General features: G+C 40.7%; 3 protein-coding genes across 16 annotated transcripts in view; 1 reads left to right on the top strand and 2 right to left on the bottom strand.

Moving 5' to 3' along the window:
- Nucleotides 1–459, bottom strand: part of LOC143908715 (uncharacterized) — a 10248-nt gene extending 9789 nt beyond the window's left edge. The window contains exon 1 of the mRNA XM_077426477.1: nucleotides 1–459. This exon is cut by the window's left edge and continues 9789 nt beyond it. The gene's annotated coding sequence lies outside the window, so the exon portion shown is untranslated.
- The window catches only part of LOC143908712 (dorsal-ventral patterning tolloid-like protein 1), a 297226-nt gene that overhangs the window by 145225 nt on the left and 131898 nt on the right, over nucleotides 1–20103 (bottom strand). For all 13 annotated transcript variants that reach the window (XR_013260224.1, XR_013260223.1, XR_013260222.1 and 10 more), the window contains 2 exons: nucleotides 758–1003; nucleotides 466–686 (listed from right to left, as the gene is read on the bottom strand). Coding sequence is in view for 6 of the 13 variants with exons in the window: in XM_077426472.1 (XP_077282598.1) it covers nucleotides 466–686; nucleotides 758–1003 (467 nt within the window). In the remaining 7 variants the exon portion in view is untranslated. The remainder of the gene's footprint in view (nucleotides 1–465; nucleotides 687–757; nucleotides 1004–20103) is intronic.
- On the top strand, nucleotides 16257–17635 carry LOC143908723 (uncharacterized). Of its 2 annotated transcripts, XM_077426487.1 has the most exons (5): nucleotides 16257–16382; nucleotides 16450–16742; nucleotides 16971–17015; nucleotides 17097–17201; nucleotides 17277–17635. In XM_077426487.1, exons 4-5 carry the CDS (start codon nucleotides 17124–17126, stop codon nucleotides 17517–17519), a joined length of 321 nt encoding a protein of 106 aa, XP_077282613.1. In that variant the 5' UTR covers nucleotides 16257–16382; nucleotides 16450–16742; nucleotides 16971–17015; nucleotides 17097–17123; the 3' UTR covers nucleotides 17520–17635. The 2 variants fall into 2 exon arrangements, with proteins under 2 accessions (XP_077282613.1, XP_077282614.1); XM_077426488.1 differs by having other exon boundaries at nucleotides 16257–16742.

The raw sequence follows: 20103 nt of genomic DNA on the forward strand, positions 1-20103 counted from the left end.
GTAACGTACCGACCGTTCAAAAGATTTAAGCTCAACTGAAGAGAGTCCAACCGTATACCTGAGATTCCCCCTCAACTACCTCGATCCTAGCTTTCCTTACGCAGCCCTCCTGAAGAGCGTAAAAAAATAATTTTTATTACTTTCCGGACACACCACGTATATGACCAGATCTGCGCAGACATGAGAAGTATCATATCTGACCAGATATAATTTTATTTACCGAGATATAATTTAATCTGGTCAGATCTAATCCTTTTTTTCCGAGGGGTTAGATTATATCTTTAGCGCATCCAAAAATATACTTACATTATATGTCAAGATCATTGAAATCGCCACTAATATGCAATTTTACCAAATTTTTTAATTTACAGACTAATAATTTAATTTACGCCTAAAAGATTATAAATTTAATTATTTTTTATTTACTTTTCTTCTACGAAAGAATAACAAAGCCTATAGGCATACCTCCAAAAATAGGTTTAGCAATCTCAAAAGTGTAACGCGCCTTAAACCCACTATAGACAAGCTCCGAATCGGAATGTAAGATTACTTTTAAGCCAAGAGCACCGAGATTAGATTCTACCGGGCCCGGCGCGGTCACACCGCAATACCTTCCTATCAATTTCTCCGTCTCGTCTCGGTACATATTGTAAATCTCCAGCCAATCATCCTGGCAGAGTTCGTATCTGATAAATATTAAACAATATCGATTTCGATCAATATGTAACACTACAAGACATAATTATGATTCACTCACCCATAATGTCCTACTGTCACATTATCGTTTCTCGTGCGAACCTTAAAGTGATCAAAGATCAAAGCAACCTGCTCATTTGGCGTCGCCAGGAAAAGATACGTGCAATTCGTGTCGCTCGGATAATTGCTAGGATATCGCGGTGAATTGAATTCGCCGCGTTTACGAGAAGAACTACGATAAGTAAAGGTGCAACTGCCATCGGGCGCCGCGGTGCCTGGTATCTTGTATTCCGTTTCAAAAATGTACCTATCAAACATACAGCAATGAATATTATATTGTATCAGTTACAAATATCATATTAGTGATATAAAAAAAAGCAAGCATTATATTAAATTAATAAAAATCATGTTTATGACTTTTTTCTCATTTCAATATTTTTGATTAAATATATCTATTTATATCATGCGTACCAAAAATTCCGAAATGGCCAATTATCTCAGAAATATTGGTTTATTTAAACAAATCAGATAAAAGTTGGAGGATTCAAAGGAGGCCAATTACTGTGCTCCTCCTGGGCCCAACACGGGCCTCAGATCTAAAATCTAATAAGATTTGTCTATTGGGCCCCCTTTAAACCCACCAATTTTATCTGAAACATTTTTCCAATAAACCAATATTTTTTTAGATAATTGGCCGTTCCAGAACTTTTAGTACGCACAATATAATATGAGTCATTAGAAATTACTTTTCTTAAGTAATAAATCTTAAGTATAATCTTAATAAAATATAAATTTTATAAAAAAATATAATATTTTAACCCGTTGACTGTGTATGACGGCTATAGCCGCAAAAACGAAAGTGGCCAAGAGTGTGTATGACGGCTATAGCCGCAACGTAGAAAAAACAAAGTAAAACTTTTTGAATTTGCTTGAAACTTGTTACTCAGGGGTTTCTGGGGTCGCTGATTACGAATCCGAAGTCAGATGTACAAAATTCAAAATGGCGGATCCAATATGGCGGATAAAAATTACAAAAAAGGTCTGATTTTTTTGAAATTTGGTACCCTTATGTTTTTTGGGTCTCTGAATCCGAATATGAAGTCAGAGTTTCAAAATTCAAAATGGCGGATTTAATACGACAGATTAAAAATAAAAAAGTTGGTAGATTTACATGAAATTATGTAGCCTTATGTTTTTTAGGTCTCTGAATCCGAATATGATGTCAGATTTTTTAAATTTAAAATGGCGGATTCAATATGGCGGATCAAAATTACAAAAAATGGTCTGATTTTCATAAAATTTGGTACTCTTATGTTTTTTGGGTCTCTGAATCCGAATGACATCAAAATTAGAAAATGGCGGATGCAATATGGCGCTTTAAAATTATAAAAAATGTATTGATATCCATTAAACTTGGATTCTTTAAGTTTTTTGGATTGCAGATTTTAATATAATATAAAAATTCCAAAATTTACAACTTACCTAGAATATAAGGGTACCAAATTTTATGAAAATTAAACCATTTTTTGTAATTTTAATCCGCCATATTAGATCCGCCATTTTGAATTTTGAAAATCTGACATTATATTCAAATTCAGAGGCCCAAAAAACATAAGGGTACCAAATTTTATAAAAATCAGACCATTTTTTGTATTTTTGACCGCCATATTAGACCCGCCATTTTGAATTTTGTAAATCTGACATCATATTCGGATTCAGAAACCCAAAAAACATAAGGGTATCAAGTTTCATACTAATTCAATGAACTTTTTTTTCAACACACTTTTGGCCCAAATAGTAAAATTCTCTTACACAGCCAATGAGTTAAATGAAAGTTGCTTGGCTTCAAAAAAATACCTTGTGTCAACAGTTTTGTTCCAAGTGATGGCGCTTTCAGATTTAAATGTTACTTTTATTTTTTAACAGAACTGAATTATATATTTCTTATACATAAAACGTTCCAGAATTTGAATATGTGGAATGCATAGTGCAATTTTTCATACCAGAAAAATTTTTTTCTGAGACAAAATTACGCCCGGGTAATAGTTTTTAAATAAAGCTAATAAAAATGAGAGCGTTCTAAGTTACCGTCCAGCAATAAGTACCCTCACGAATTATAGGGGCGCGCTAAACATATGCTGTTTTATTATTTCTCTATCTACTCTCCTTCCTTCATTCTTTTCTTTCATATAATTTGTTACATTTTGATCGTATTGTATTTTTTAATTTAATTACTTTGGCAAATTAGAGTTTTTTTGTGACTATGATTGCTTATAATTTTCGATAAAATCATAATTTTTAAAATCAATGGAATTAATGTAATTATAGTCCATTAGTAATTATTGCAAAAAAGTTAAACCTTACAGATAACTTTGATTTTCACGTATATTATAGTCAATAAAATCCTAAATCACGTACACTTTAAATTACGCTGTAGACTCTTCTGGTTTCTGAGATACAACGCTTTAAAATATTGCATTTTTATTCTTGATTATATTCAGTACTTCGTTCTGTATGTTATTCAATCGCTTCTTCGTTGACATTTTTTGTTTCAATACGTTATTTCCTTTGTCTTAAAAAATAGTTAGACCTCGCTTTGCGTGGAAAGTTGGAAACCCATGGACCTGGGTAAAACTGGGGACGATTACGATAACTTTGTCCCCTCAAAATGTTAGTAGTTTTCGGAGATATTTTTGGCGAAAAACACGGGAAAAATAGAAAATTTTCCGACAAAAAATTTTTTTAGGTTTACCTCACCCGAACTGAGGTCTATTATTGTACGGTTGGGGTTTTCAACTTTCTACGCGAACCAAGATCCACCTTTACCCCACCCTGCCTGCGGGGGAAGGGCTACCTTCCCTAAAAGTATTATTTAAAAATTCATATTATTTATTTTTAATTTTAACACTGTATATTTTGAAAACTAGAACAATTAGCCATATAAGACCTACATAATTTTTTGTTCAATGTAAAAAATACTATCAAAAACCATCGTCAAATTAAAGAGTCGAAGTTATCGTAATTGTGCCTGAAACTGTACAATCCTTCCCTCGTTTTCCGTTTAGCTGTAGCATTCCGAGAAAAAAAATGGAGGTAAATATGCATAAAAGGTCAGATTTTATCGCTACATAAATATGTTGTAAGGGAGGTCTTTCTGAGTAATTCTATACGTAAGAAATAAGTGGAAGACAGGATTGGTTTAGAAAAAATAGGAAATTGAAGTTACAATTTTATTACTTTTTTTAAGTATTATAAAGTAACATTGGTTCTAAAAGAAGAAATTTGCTGAGATATGTGTTGTGACGTTGCAGTTTTGCTGCATCGTAGCATCGTCCTCGCCGCCGTCACAAAGCGCGAGTTTCGCGCCCGAGGGCGGTCCAGGGAGGCGATTGCGAAATCTCCAGGGGCCTAATTGTATCGCGTTTCCGATTTCTGATCCCTTTTTTTTGTATTCTTACGTAGCACCTCACCGAGACGAGACCCGGATGTTCCCGTTGGAGTGCAGAGGATCACGAGATGTGAGATAAGCCGAAAAAATCGGAATAAGGAATTGATCGACGGAGGCAGATGTTAACAAAGCTCGCGGTCCGCCGAGCGAGAAAGGGCGCGGGAGGACACGCGCGCGGCGCGTGATGCAGCAGCGGGCGGACCCGTAGAAAGCAGGGCCCCGGCGCCGGAAAAGAACGAGTCTCACCTGCTAACCTCTGCTGCAGACCGGACTCCGGGATAGCTGGCCACCATCATCGGACCGCGAAAGAGGAATGCGGAGGAATTAGCGTCCCGACTGCTGCTGAAAGAAATCCCGAAAGATTGCCGCGCGAGCGAGAGGCCATTTGAGCGCCACGCGGGATCCGCGGTTGACAGCCCTGCGCAAGGATATGTCGCGAGCCTGCGAGCTCACCCCTAATTGGCCAGCGCTATTGCGCCAAAGGGCCGCGCACGCCCTAGGTGAGGCGCGTCATCGATTCCGCTATCGAGCGGATTTTCGCGAGCACTCCCTGGTCGTCCTCCGGCGCAAGTACGCGAAATTTTTCGAGTCACTGGTAGCACGCTTCGTGATTGCGCCCGGCTATCGAGCCTCCTTGATCTTGACGACGACGTCCCGGCCTTTGATGACGGCGACAGCAGCCCGTGAAGGAGCAAACTTTTCGGTGAGGTTGCCTCCGATCTTTTGCGTGTGTACAGCCTCGACACCGCCCTCCGAGTCGCGTTTTTGCTCGAGTGCCGGATAAATAACTCATAAATAATTAGTGTTATTCGTCGGCAAGACGTATATTTTGGCGTCAGCAATCGGCAGCGAGAACGAGGGGCGCCGAAATCGTCTTGTGGCTACAGGGATCGCGGATTAGCGTCGCAGGCTCCTGGAGATCGCGTGGGGAACGCCGACAACTGATTTCGAGATCGCAAATCCGCCGTTTCTTGTGATCTTTGTGTTCGTGACCGCGTACATTATTGCGTGTATCATTGTGCGTCGTAATTCGTGCCGTCGGGAATTAGATTTTGCTTGCAATACTTGTGTTCAATTTATTTTCTTCTCGCGTTAGATTTTATCTTCAGCGCCTTCATCTATTTATTGTAATCGCGTGCAATAGTCCGCGTTATGTCGCGTGTTCTTGCGTATTATATTTTGCGTCGTTCTAAGTGTTCTCGCGCGTGTTAATAGTCGTACGATATTTCGCGTTATGTTGAGAGTATCGCGCCTTCTGCGATTCTGGATATTGCGTACTTGCGCGCCGAGCGTGGCGCAGCATATTTCTAACTATATGTCTTGTCTAGTATTAAGTTCTATGATGTGATTGGCGTTTACTTTTCTTTTCCAAGACTAATTCGAGTCACTATTTAATTGTCATTGATTCAATTGTGTCAGATTAATTTTTATTTAATTATCTCATTGCGGTTTGCCGCGATTCACCGAGTTCTGGTAATTCTCTTGTCCAATTCGTTAATCTCTAGTTTACTATACTTTCGGTTTCTTGTTCCATCATACGTAACTCTAGTTTACGTTCCACATTATTTACTCTGTTATTTTCGCGCTCGCCTCTACGGTGTTTAATTATGTCCTGGAACTAACGTTCTCTCACGCTATATATTATCTATTTCTGTTAAGTTCACCTCCTTAATACTATTTAATGCCTGATCCATTCGATTTAATTTCTGACTGCCGCGATTCAATAATTCTTTTACCAGTCGATCTCATTGCATTTCTGAATTATACCAGCGACTGTTACCGACTATGTCACACTCTTGCCAATGTGCAATAAACCTTGTTCTTAATTCTTATTAAATATATGAGTTATGAATATATTATGCGCTGCCCTTCATCAACCCCGTCCTTAGCCGTTAGGTCGAGCTGGCCGATCTTTCGCACGCCGAATCTATTTCGTTTTTGTGCTTCTTAATTTCAGGTTTTCGCGACCTTAGTGGACGCGAGATTACGCGTCTGGCGCCCAATATTAATTTTAGTGTTGAATCGTCGGACTGTGCGAAAGAGCCGTCGGAGAGGCCTGCCATCCTTCTCTCACTAACCCCTTTTGATCAGTCTTGCGCCTCGTGCGCGATTCGCAAAGAAAAAGACGTGACAGTGTGTATAAACAGTACATGTGTAGGCGAGGAAGGGGCTACCGCTTCTCCCCCGCAAGCAAGTGTGGGTGGTGGTGGATCTTGGTTCGCGGTGGAAAGTTAAAAACCATTTTTTTTTGCTTTGTCACTTCGTGTGAAAAATTGCATCGTGTGAAAATTAATATCTGTAACAGAAATAATTTGTTAAAGCAGAGAATAATTAGTATATTGAAAAGCATATATACAATTTTATATTTTAAAATGTATAAATACAAAGTATTCTCTGCTTTAACAATGGCAAAAGCATAAATTGTTGTTTTTCATTATTGTTCCACATGGGTTTGCAACTTTCCACACAAAGCGAGGTATATCCCACCTCACCCCACCCCTGCTTATAGGGCAAAACAAAGTCTATCACAGTTCGGGTTTTTAACTTTCCACGCGAACCGAGTATATATATATATATATATATATATATATATATATATAAGGTGTACAAAAAATCCCGGAACCCTTAAATATTTTAAAAAATAAGCATTTCTGACAAAATTGTTTCATACAAAAGTTGTAGGGTTTTAAGTGACGCATTACACAGCACAGTAGACCTTCAATACCTGTAATAAGCTTACAACAAGGTTATATTTACGTACTTTATTACTACAACAATACAGTACCACTATCTTAAGGACCTTTCTATTTATTCGCCATCGAACATAACATCAAGATAGATCTGTGAATTATGTGCTAGTTACAAACATGGGTTAAGGCAGCGCACACCTAGCGCCATCTTGTGAGCTACTCAAGGTTGAGTAATCAGTATACTTCAAATCTTATTACATGCTTTTTTTTTTTCTCCTTACTAAACCAGTGGATTTCCGGACATTCATTAAAAAACCCAGTCACCGTAACACTTCGGCGGAACAGTGACGCAACCGCTACGTCTTGACCTGACGTCCTGATGCGGGTGAGACCGATCTTGCTAGCACAGGATCACTATCACTCTGAGCGAACAACTAATTTGTTGATTCGTATTCGCTCGCAGATGCCGAGCTATCACTATCATCAGTATAAGCGGGAAGTCTCCGGTCGACTTCAGGATACGATAGATTGGCTGCTGGCGGCCCAACGCTTGCACGTCTGTTGACAGTTCTTTGCTGGCAATCACTATAAGTATCTACAATGGTTACTGGTTTCTTAAGATCGTATGGTTGTTTTTGTACATGCTCCTCGTATAACAGTTCGCTGGGATTGATTTTGTTATTTTTTGTTCTTAAAATAAATCTACGATGACGACAATAATGACTATTGAAATGATCAACACGTATGATCGATCACTTATGCGACGCACGATGCGACCATAATGCCATTCTTTTCCGCTTTTCTTAAAAAGTACGCATTTGCCTTCGTTCAGAGTTGGTAAGAATTTTGAATGTTTATCATAGTAATGTTTTTGACTTTCGCGTTTACATTCCAATCGGTCTCGCACAACGGTCTCATTCAATCAATCCCTAAGTAAAGTCTCGCTACTGGTAGGTAATTGCGTCTTAATACAATGACCAAAGAATAGCTGTGCGGGTGACAATCACATGCTAGCAATAGGTGTTGCATTATAATCAAGTAATCGATATGCAAAGAGTTGTATTGGCCTTATAGCAGCGTTTAAGTATGTTCTTTGCTTTGGCTACTCCTTTTTCCGCTAGTCCATTACTTTGGGGGTAGCGAGGGCTAGAGTACTTGATTACAATGTTTGTGTCGTTTGCAAATTTATCAAATTCTAAAAAGTTAAACGGACTGCTATCACATCTGATCTCTGTTGGGTATCCATAACAACAGAATATTCCGTGAAAACTATTTATGATATGACGAGAAGTTTTGCTTTTGATTCGTTCGGAGCAAACGAATCCTGAATACGCATTAATCAGAGCTACGAAATCAAGTCCTGCATATTCATATAGATCAATTGCGATCCGGTGGAAGAGATACTCAGGACGAATATCTTGTTGGAATGGTTTCTTTTGGTTATTCCGTGTAAATTGTTCACACACGACACAGTCCTTTAGTGACCACTTCTTTAATGTCATTAATCATGCCAGGTCAAAAAAATTGTTATTTGGCTCTAGGCAATGTCTTTTCAATACCCAGATGAGGGGCATGTACCTACTTACAAATTTTTGATTGTAGCTCCGTCAGTATAGCTAATTGATAATTTTTAAATAGAAGGCTATTTTCGAAATATAACTGACCCTTACATTTGTAAAAAGTTTGTGAAAAGTTATCGAGCTTGTGATAAAGTGGCCAACCTTCAACAATATATTTCACCACCCTTGAATATCGTTCATCACCTTTTAACGTAATTTTGTAAAGATTGTAGTTCTCTTCAGAAAGACACACTCGACGAGTGACGGAGTGAATAATTCCAGACAACCCCAGTATGTCTGGTCCCGCAGCATCAGCAGCAACACGTGACAAACAATCCGCAACATCCATATCACTCCTTACCAGGAGTGTACACTATCGTTAGTCCATGATATTTGAGCAAGTGTAAAAACATGCGCTGCAATCTAGCAGTCACATCATCGATGTCTCGCTTTATAAGTGATACGAGCGGCTTGTGATCTGACTGAATTGTAAATTCCCGGCATAAAAGAAGATATGAAACCGCTTACACGCGAATACTATAGCCAGAGCATCCTTCTCAATTTAAGCCCATTTCTTCTCAACTTCAGTGAAACTGCGTGAAGCATACGCAACTGGTTGACCTTTTTGTAGGAGAACGCTTCCCAATCCGTCTTTCGAACTATCAGCTTGTATGACAACTGGCTCTTTTGGATTATATATCCAAAGTACAGGCTTAGTTGTAATGGACTTAGTTGTAATGGACTAGTTGAAGATCAGCTAGCTCCTTTTCATGTTCCACGACTATTGACTATTATTCTTAGTTAGTTCCCGCAACTTGGCTGATTGCTGCGATAAGGTTAGAACAAAACCGGACAAGTACTTGAATAATCCAAGCAGCCGCATAACTTCAGCTTTGTTTGATGGTCGGGGTATCTTGAGGATAGCATCCATATATTTAACATCAGGAGATATGTAACCATTGGTTATGTGGTAGCCCATGAATTTAACGTTTGGCCGACAATATTGAGTTTTGCTTGAATTAAATTTAATTTTATTTGCTCTAGCCCGTTGTAGCACAATGGCAAGCATGCGATTGTGCTCCACTTGTAAGTTAGATTCCCCAATGGCTACATCGTCAAAATATATTTCAACACCTGGTATATCCTCGAATATCTGAACCATCTTCTTTTAAAACATTTCCGATGCGCTGTTGAGTCCGAACAAAATGCGATTTCAACGAAAACGTCCAAAAGGCGTCATAAATGTAGTCAGATCGGAGCTCCAACTATCAAGCTCCATTTGCCAAAATCCGTTACTAAGATCAAGTATAGTAAAGACATGTTTACTCGATAATCGGTTTACAATGTCTTCGGTTGTCGGTATTAGAAAGTGTTCTCGCTTGATATACTTGTTAAATGGTTTTTTGATCAAGGCATATCCGTAAAAAATTATTAGGTTTTTCAACTATTTGCGTGTTGTTTAGCCAGTCTGTTAGATAGTCCATCGGACTGATGATGCCCTGTTCTATCATAGACGATTGCTGTGCCTTTAATCGGTCAATGAGACTCAGGGGAACCCGTTTCTTGTAGTGCAATAAAGGTGTAGCATCATCCTTGAAGATAATCGAGCAGGTACCTAGAAATCTGTCTAAACCCTTAAAGATGTCCTTATTTTCCTCTACAAATGATTCGACATCAGATAAAAAGTTGTATAATGCATTAACAGCGCTAAGTCGTTGAATTAAATTAAACGAGACACAAGACTCTAGACCCAGTAGCGGTTCGCACTTATTATCGACAACTAGAAACGACGCAACATGATTTGATTTACGGTCAGGTTCAACACATGCGATTGAGGCCTCGGCATAAACTTTTATTGCATTTGAATTATAATCAGTGATACTTCCAGATGAGTTAATTGGAATGTTTAACTTCTTAATAACACCAATTAGAATGCAATTGACATCCGATCTGGTATCCAGTTTAAATTGAACGATTTGGTTCTGTATAAGTAACACTTTCATCTATTTGTTTCTACTTCTACCAGCACCAGAGTTAGAATTTACTCTATAATTACAATGTTTAGTCTTAATTAAGGTACTTACACTAGGTACATCGCCTTCCTGATCTACTAAAGTTAACTTAGCATTACCTAGCTCGGCCAAATTGACAGTTTTAACGGAGTTTTCTGATGATTTGTGATCTAATGACTTTGCCGGCTTGGCGACAGCAGGCTGCTCAGAACGGGCTTCCTTCTTTTCACCCCTGCAAAACTTTTGAAAATGTGTGTCCTACTTTTTCACACTTATTGCAGTTAGCGCCGATTGCTGGGCAGTAACGACAATGTTTTTCATTGTACGGTAGACCACAGTTCCAGCAATTATTAGTGCGTTTGATTGCAGCGACGTCTGATAAGTCTTCCTTGGGTTGTTTAACAGTAGATTGACCTGTATTGAATTCCCTTGGTTGCGATCCAGTAGTTGTTTGTTGGCAGTGGTAGCCTCGAAAACCTTTCAGGTTTCTATGATTCTCAATAAAAGCTCATCCTTACTATCTAACAATTTCAATTGTAACTTTTTGTCTTGCACGCCAATAATGATACGATCGCGTAGCATAAAATCAGCATACGAGGTACGGCAGTTAGCGCACTCGAATTCACAGTATTGTAACATGAGTACTTTTAATAAAATAAAATTAGTAAATGTAGTAAGTAAATGACTGCTTTCCTTTTGTGTAATTATATTAAATTTGAGATCAACTGCGCTTTCAGAGTGAACTTTAACAAACTGCACAACGTTGGATCGCTGCTGGGATTCTCGTTGAACCGTATATTACAGCCGAGGAGTGGCACGAATTGGATGTATCGATTAATATTATCAAAGTAAACATTATCCGCGTGAAGTGTAACGTGACCGCAGGCCGCAGGTGCGTACAGCAACGGCAAACGCGTTCATACGATACGAATTTTCACCGAGCGTACCACTGGAATATAAAATATCGGAATCACCGGCGCAGATCATTTACCTGCCGATCATCGCGCGGAGCGTTACGGATCTAACAATACGCGTCACAGATCAAGACGGACGATTGCTCAATTTTCGAGAAGAAGAGATCACCGTCAGATTGGAAGAACGTCATGTCCGCGGACACAAGCCGATTCGACGACTGCAAATTGATCAACGTGAAATTCTATCTAAACTCGGAAGTCTATCCATACGACAATTTGAATTTGGACTTTGGTAAACACAGATGGGCGATTCTGTACGATATGTACGCGCGTTTCTGCAAGGGCTATTACGAATACGAAAATCTCGAGCCGAGTCTCACCATTTCGACTTTTCTACGTAACGGCCCGTTCGTGATCATCGATTGCTCTCGACAAAACGAATCCGTCAAAAACGCCACCGTGGATGTCAGAATAGAATTCGATTGCATGGAGAACGTACCGCCGAATACCTCCGCGTACTGTCTCATAATACACGATCGCGTGATTGAGTACAATCCGTTGACCAACGTAGTGCGCAAAATAGTCTCAATGTTCGCGGCAACGTCGACGAAAATTTCTCTCTCTCTCTTATTTCCGATACCAATTTATGAGAGGGGAAAGGGGAGCAGGATATAAATCAGAGTGTCGCGAAACGCGCGTCATTTCTCTCGATTCACGCATCGAAGAGAAAGAAATCTCTTCATGTCCGCACCAACGTTCGTAGACCTGCAAGGTTTCGTCGTCGGGATGAAATTTGTCGTGAAGGAGGCGGCGGTGCTGAGAAACGGAGCCGTTCTGGCGCATTACATCCTTACATGCTCCATGCCGTGGAATCTCCTCATAAAATCCGACAAATCATGCGCTTCCTGGTTGATTTGCAATTACCATGGATTACGATGGGAAGACGGAAACGTGCCGCACAGCAAGGTGAAGCGTTTAATTACGTCGGCCGTGCTCGGTGAGGACGACGACGACGACGACGACGACGACGACGACGACGACGACGACGACGACGACGACGACGACGACGACGACGACGACGACGACGACGACATGCCGACTCTCGTGTACCAGAAACGAGAATGGCTGATAGATCTGCTTGAGAATAAAGCGATAAAAAAACCTAAGCATTGAGACTTTGGATGCAGATTACGAAGATATCGAATCTTTAAATAATCTAGATGTTACCAATACTATGCAATGTGGAAAACACGTTAAGAATAACGCATTGAAAAATGTATTAAAAATACTTAACTAGTGGTTGAAACGCCAGAGAGAGTTATCTTTTTAAAAATAAATTTTATATGTATAAATTTTACAATTTCCTTTTCCCCATTAGTCGATAGTGTACATGTTCGGAATTTATTGTTTTGACGCACGATCGGCCATTGCCTGGAGCCGACCAATCACAGGTCGACCCGACTGGCCACGCTCGACTGGTCGAGATATTGATCATCGCGGAGGATCGCACGCGCATCTCGTCTCTCGCGCGATCGTTTTGGGCACATTGTGTTCTATTCCCTGTGCAAGACGGACGTACCTCGGTATCTAGCTTGCGGAGAGACTTGTGATCAAGTTCAGAGACAGCGAAATTGCAGTGATATTCATACGGTGCATCTCGGGAACAATCCCCTGACAGACAGTGGACAATTGGCTCAAGACTTCGGACAGTGGATTACGGATTGCGGCCCCGCCCGGCTCCCGGCCGTGCGCCGGCAGGTTAGTTTCGCGCTTGCGTGACCGGCACGACGAATTGTGCGTCTCGCCCGGGAGTGCTCGCCGCCTGTTCTCACCAGGCACCAGACAAAGTGCGCCGAGTCAAAACAGTACAAAATTAAAAAATAAGTAAGTATACGTGACGAATTCTAACTCGAGAGCTTGGAAGGGGATATCAGGTTTAGACGAACATGTCTAAACATGTTTCGCGGTTGATGTCATGCGGAGGGTGGAAGAATATACGTCTTAATAAAGAAAAAACATCCTACCTTTAGTTCCTTCTCCTAAATTCCAGAGCCCTGACTGCGCGTTACAGAAACATTAATCCCCCCCCTCCTTTCATTATAGTTTAGGGAGTTATCACGTATATTCGATTAATTTTACAACGACGATCAGTCTTGCATAGGCCGCTTGTATCAACGGTCCGCTTCTCATAACCGAGAGAAAAAATGTGCTCCGCAGAAGAAAGCAGCAGCAGCGGTGGCAAACGCATGAATTATTACGCACCCATCCTCGATGATGAAACTCTATCGTGCGAGAACAAGTGTAACAAGTAAGTTTTCGTTTTTTCTTAACCTTATAAAGCTTTAAATTTTTTTATACTTGCAAATTATAAATTGTATTATTTTTTATTACTAATTTTATTATTATTGTTGTTACAGCATTTTGTTGGAGCTTCGCGCGGTTCGTATACTCAGCAGACGATACGCGTTGACAGCTACGGGATACAAATTCCTTAAAGTTGGCATTAACGTGGTCCACCGAGTTACGTGGAGATCGCCGTAGGAGATCATCGAGGAACGGAATTGATACTGTCCCTCGAAACGTGGAAGGGATTCTACAACAACGACGGAACATTCAAAATTTCTTTCGATACTGTAAAGATACATATGATTTTATAAGCCTTGGACCGTTAACATTGAGAATTTATACGATTAACGGCGTCAAATTCGTACGTTTCGAGTCTTTAAACGTACGGTTAACGATGACCGAATCGACGTTACACCGATCTTGCTCGATCTTGATCCGTGCATCGACGCGATGTTCCATCAATTGAGTAGAATTGTTGAGACGGTCGATGTCAAGTTCACGGAATTCTCCAAAGTCGCATCCACTGAAACGGATCCTACGCAAGTATTGAATGTAAAATACGCGCTAGCGATGCCTTCGATAAACATCAGCTCGTCGATTGTGAGCTCACAGCTTTATTTTTTAGTACTACGCTTCCGTAGTATAGGCCAGTCATATTAGACTAAATTAGGGAGTTAACCTTCCAATTAATCTTCCCAGGTTGCAACCACCATAGTAGCTAGAGAATATACATTCCTGCCCCAGGGATCTCGGGTTGCGGTTAGCGGGGTCGGGGGGGGCTTCGCTGCCGCGGGGGGAGCGCCGTAAGCGGTGGGCGAGGGGGTCGAGGGACGGTGTAAAGGGTCAGCGGAGGGGGGCTATGCGGGGGGAAGCGAAAACTGGGCGAGAGGGGGAGCGCGACGCGGGGGAAACACTTTACGTAAAGTTAGGTGTAGCAGGGCTGCCAACGGTGGTGATTTTCCGATGTACCTCGTTAGCGATTGGCTACTTACTTTTTCCCTACATCTTTTTTCCCCATTTTTACGGTGAAAATCGCGAGTCGTCCTCCCGCGAGGGGGAGCGTCGATCGCGCGCTTTTTCGTCCCAACGGGACGGACGCGGTTTTCCGATGTACAACGTTGACGATTGGCTACGCGGACGCGGCTTTCCGATGTACGACGTTGGCGATTGGCTGCGTACTTTTTTTCCACTTTTATCGCTGACGTATAAAAGTGGTGGTTTTTCCGATGTACGACGTTAGCGATTGGCTGCTTATTATTTTTGTTTTTTTCCGATGTATCGAGAGAGACCGAGAGAGAGACGATACCGCTCTCTTCGTTCATCCCCCCCGAACCGTACGTTTCGCTAATAATATTTTTTTATCGCGCGTCCGAACTCGTTCAAGGTCACTTTCGACGTCGCGTCCTTCCGCGAGGGGGAGCGTCGATCGCGCGCTTCTTCGCTCCGACGGGCCGGACGCGGTTTTCCGACGTATCGAAAGAGATCGAGAGAGAGAGAGACGATACCGCTCTCCTCGTTCACCCCGAACCGTTACGTTTCGCTAATAATATTTTTTTATCGCGCGTCCGAACTCGTTCAAGGTCGCTTTCGACGTTGCGTCCTTCTTTTTTTTCCTTTTCTCGATCGACGCTGCGAGCGGTCGTCGTGTCTTCCCGCGAGGGGGAGCGTCAATCGCTTTTTTTATCGCGCGTCCGAACTCGAGTTCAAGGTCGCTGTCGACGTCACATCCTCCTTTGGTTTTTTTTTCGAGCGACGCGGCGAGCGGTTCGCGGAACACGCGCGACAGACTCGAGTCAACGAGGCACGGCGGTAATATGTATTTTATTTGTTAAATTTAAATCAAATTAATTTTATAAAAAAGATGTATAATGTATAAATTAATGAAACTTACGATTAAACATCATGGGGAAGAGTATATCCCCGACCCGTCAACAGACGGAAACGGAGCTCGGACAACAGCATGAACAACGTCATATTATCTGGCCGGTCACGCCGATCACCACCCGGTAAAAAGTCGCGCTGACCGATGCGGAAACGTGGACGAGTGTAGGTAAAGCCCTCATCCAACCAGTCGGGCACCACCAGCGTAGGAGGGGCGGTTTCCTCCCCCGTATTGGCAGCCCGGAGTTCCTCCAGAGTCACTACACCTTTACATGGCACAAACTGCTCGAGAGGAGTCATAATCGTAAAAAAAAAAATGAAAAGACGTTACGCGACGGAGAAACAGTATCGAACTAAAGCGACTCGTTAAATTATATAAAGCTAGCAGTCATAATCAGCAAAAAATGCGATAAAAATAATACCAAGATAGTACCGGATGTGGTTTTCCGACCAGCCTCGTTGTATCGAGAGAGACCGAGAGATAAAGAACTCCCGGCTAGACTTGGGTGTAGTCAATCCACAGTCTTTTTGAGACAGCAACGCGAAGTCTTTTTAAAAAAAGTACATTTGAACAGTGACAGTGCCAAGATGCGTTTGCAAATAACGTATCCGTGTGACGGTGTAAGTGTTTTGTGTTGCGCAATAATAAAAAAATTCTGCGTAATAATTTTGTGTAATATATTTTTTATTTTTAGTACATAAAAGTTGACAAATTGAAGATTGCAAAAGTACCTCTGCAAATGGGGATGAACGTTACGTTCACTCCATACGAGGAATCTTTGCAAATGAGATACCTATTTGACGATGTAACATTTGAGGTGCCTGTGCACATGAAGGTGAGTACATATTATATAAGGTATACGATTTAGTATATCCAATAAATTATTAAATAATTTGTTATAGCCTGACGACGTTCGCGAGCCTATTCCGGCGACGTATATAAATTTCATTCCAGAGGTACGTTATTTGTGTGTTTTTTTTTAAATAATATATTTCGTTTAAGTTTTACAGCATGATGTACATGAGAAGACGTTATTTGAAAGGACGTTTGACGAATATAAAAATTTTACTAGATTTGAGGTACGTGATTTGTGCGCGTGTGATGTTTTAAAATATTTTATATATAATTGTTTTTATAGGAAGAAGGTGCCAATGAGAATCCAGCCGAAATACACGTGCATTTCGGCACGTCGACGGTGAGTCGTTTAAGTAATATTTTTTCTAAAATATATAAGTAGGGAAAAAAGAAAATTGTAATTATTGTATACATGAATGACTCATGTTTAATATACAATTAGAAAAAAGAATTATTTAATTTGTAATTATCGTATACATGAATGACTCATGTTTAATATACAATTAGGAAAAATAATTTTTTTAATTATCTGTTAGTAACTCACACTTAACATGTTTTTTTTTTATAGTTATTCCGATATGACGAAACAATAGATGCCACGCTCCTACCAAAGGTGTGTGATAAAAAAATGTTTATGAAATTATTTTTAATAAATTATTTTTAATAAATTATTTTTTATAAAATCAATTTTTAGCGGGTAATAGACGTTCCGGGCACGGGGATGTTACACATTTATGATACGATACAGTGGGAGATGCAGTTACATGGGAAGACATCTCTGGTCTTTTGCCCGCCGGAGGTTAGTATGTTCATTATTAATAGCATACATAATTTTTAAAAGTATATACAGTATTTAATAATGTGTGTTTTTCAGCATGTTATTTCAACTCAAATCAGTGTAAAGGGCTACGTTAATAAAGACCTACAAGCGTGGACACAAGCGGAGAGGCGGTGCCGACAAAAAGACGTCGATTATTTGTGGTACGATACGTCGTACCGCCGAGACATCGCGGCCATTTACCACGTGGCGGATGTTTTTGACCTGACGCGTCTCTTCGGGCTCCAGCTCTATGAGGAGGAACCTGAAGAACGAAAAGACGTCGATTATTTGTGGTAAGATACGTCATACCGCCAAGACATCGCGGCCATTTACCACGTGGCGGATGTTTTTTGACCTGACGCGTCTCTTCGGGCTCCAGCTCTATGAGGAGGAGCTTGAAGATTGGAATCAAAATAAACCTTACTATTTATAATACTTTTTATAATACTTTTTTATAATACTATTTATAATAATATTTATAATAATATTTATAATACTATTTATAATACTTTTTATAATACTATTTATAATACTTTTTATAATACTATTTATAATACTATTTATAATACTTTTTTTATAATACTTTTTTATAATATTTTTTATATTTTCATAAAAAGTTATCTTATAAATATACAAAATATATTATAGAAAACGAGCGTCGATGTCAATTTTTTTCCTATTTCCATGTGCTCTATCCCACCTACGTTTTTTCTCTCTCGATCTTACTCGCGTCTTCTCATACGCATGTTCTCTCAATCCCATTTATCGTAAAATGATTTTATCGTATAGTAAAAAAATCAATTCCGATGAATGTGTACAATTTTTTATTAAGGTAGTTCGATGATGAAACAACTTTTTGCCAAAAAAAATGATATGATTTATATCGAAAGATGGAACTTTCATGAATCGCTTAAGCCCAGAAAAAAAGATAATTCACTTTTAAATTATGTGATTTTAACATTGGTCTAATAGGAAAAAAGAGGTATTTTTTCTATGAATAACACAAGTCTGCGAAAAAAATCTTTTGCCAAGAAAATTTAAAAGGGCGACCCCCTTACGCCTGAAAAGGAAGGGGGTTCCACTGTCGTTTTTTAACGTGCGATTGAAAAATCCCACCACCCCCCGCTTTTTTCACCGAAAAGGGAGACGGATTCACCTTGCCAAGGACGGCGTTGGGGAATTCCTTTCCCCCTTTCCCCCTGCAGACTCTCAGGGAACCCCCCCCTCCTCGCGGAAAAAAATTTCGCAGAGCCTCGCGACCTCCTTTTGTCTTGGGCCGGGGGATCGCCCCGGGGTAAAATTTTCAGCACGTCGATGACCCCCAGAATTTTAATTTTACCGCGTTTTGGCGCGAATAGGGAAAAATCTCGACCAGTTGGCCCCCCAAAGATCGTCGTAACCCCCCCACCCCGGGGGGGCGACGGGAAAAAAATTTTCCTCCGGGGGGGGGGGGGGGGGGGTTTTAGTTCCCCCCGAGTTTCGTTTTTTCCCCGCTCATTTTTGTTTTTTAATTGTAAAAAAAATTTTGTCGCGATTTTGTTCGACCTCGAGCTTTCTGTCACAGCCAAAAACTTTTTTTAAAAAACTTTTACTCAATTTTAAAGTCTTTAGGAAAATCCCCACCCCCTCGACGAAGCTCCTGTTGGGCGTCGGGGCGACTCCCGGGCGGGGGTTTTGCTTGGATTTGGGGGCCCCGCGCGGGTAGGAATCCTGAGCGTTTTTAAACCCCGGGGGGGCGGCTTTTTTCCCCCCCGATTTTGTCCCCAATTCTCGGTTTGCTTTTTTTTAATTCTTCGTCAAAAGGTTTTCATTTTCCAAAACGTTGCCCTAAGTAGTCCTGTTGTGGCCCCGGGCCCCAAATTCCCGGGGGAAAAAGGGTATTTGCGTCCCCTCGGTTTTTGGTTTCGTTTTTCCAAAACAGAGGGTCGTTTTCAGGTGGTTTTTTTTTCATTCCCCCGGCCAAAATTTATGGGGTTTGTTTGAGTTAAAGTAAATTGTTAGTTGAGTTGTTTTGGCGGGAAAAGGATTTGGGGTGGTTTTGGGAAAAAAGTAAAGAGAGGGTTTTTTGGCGGGGGGGAAAAAAAAGCCCCACCGTTTTTGAGTGGAACCAACTAACCGGGGACGAAAACCGAAAAACCCCTTGGGGGGCCCCCGAGGGGGGGAAAAAGGAAAAAAGGGGAATTGGGTTAGGAACAGCGGGCCAGGACCCGGGGAAAGCAGGGGGCCGGGGGGTTTTTTAAAGCCGTCCATGGCAAACCCCCATATTTTTGTATTTTTTTAGGGAAAAAAAAAAAAAAAAAAACAACGAACGGTCGCCCCCTTTTCAACGCGCCTATATATTCCACAAAAAACAAAAAGAGTGTCCCTTCCGCGCGTTATTCCCAATTTTCAAAGTGTACTTTTTAATTTCCCAACCGGGCCCCCAAAAAGGTCGCTGCGAAACGCGAAAAAAATTTTGGACCCCCGAATGCGAAAAAGGGCGGTAGGGGGGAACCCCTTAAATTTGGGAAAAAAAAAAGAGAAAAGGGGGAACCCGTTTTTAAAGAGGGAGAGGGGGGGAAGGGGCGTTTTAAGCGGAGACGTTTTAAACCCCGAAGCCCCACGAGCCGCTGCGGCGCAGGTGGGGTTTTTCGAGCAAAAAACGGGGGTTTTCTAAAATTTTTTTTTTTTTTTTTATTTTTTTTTTACTTTTGGGGATAGATTAAATAAATTTTTAAAAATAAAAAATTTTTTTTATGCAGAAAGGGGTTTTTATAACTTTTAAATTTTTTTTAAAGACTACAGAAACCCCAAAAAATTATTTTTGCGGAACGCGAAAACATTGGTACCCCCGAATGCCTAAGAATGGCCGGTTGGGGGTTTTCCTTTTAAAATTAAAAAA

Source organism: Temnothorax americanus, unplaced genomic scaffold, assembly GCF_048541705.1.
Source record: "Temnothorax americanus isolate GAGA-0224 unplaced genomic scaffold, ASM4854170v1 Scaffold112, whole genome shotgun sequence".
NCBI lineage: Eukaryota > Metazoa > Arthropoda > Insecta > Hymenoptera > Formicidae > Temnothorax > Temnothorax americanus.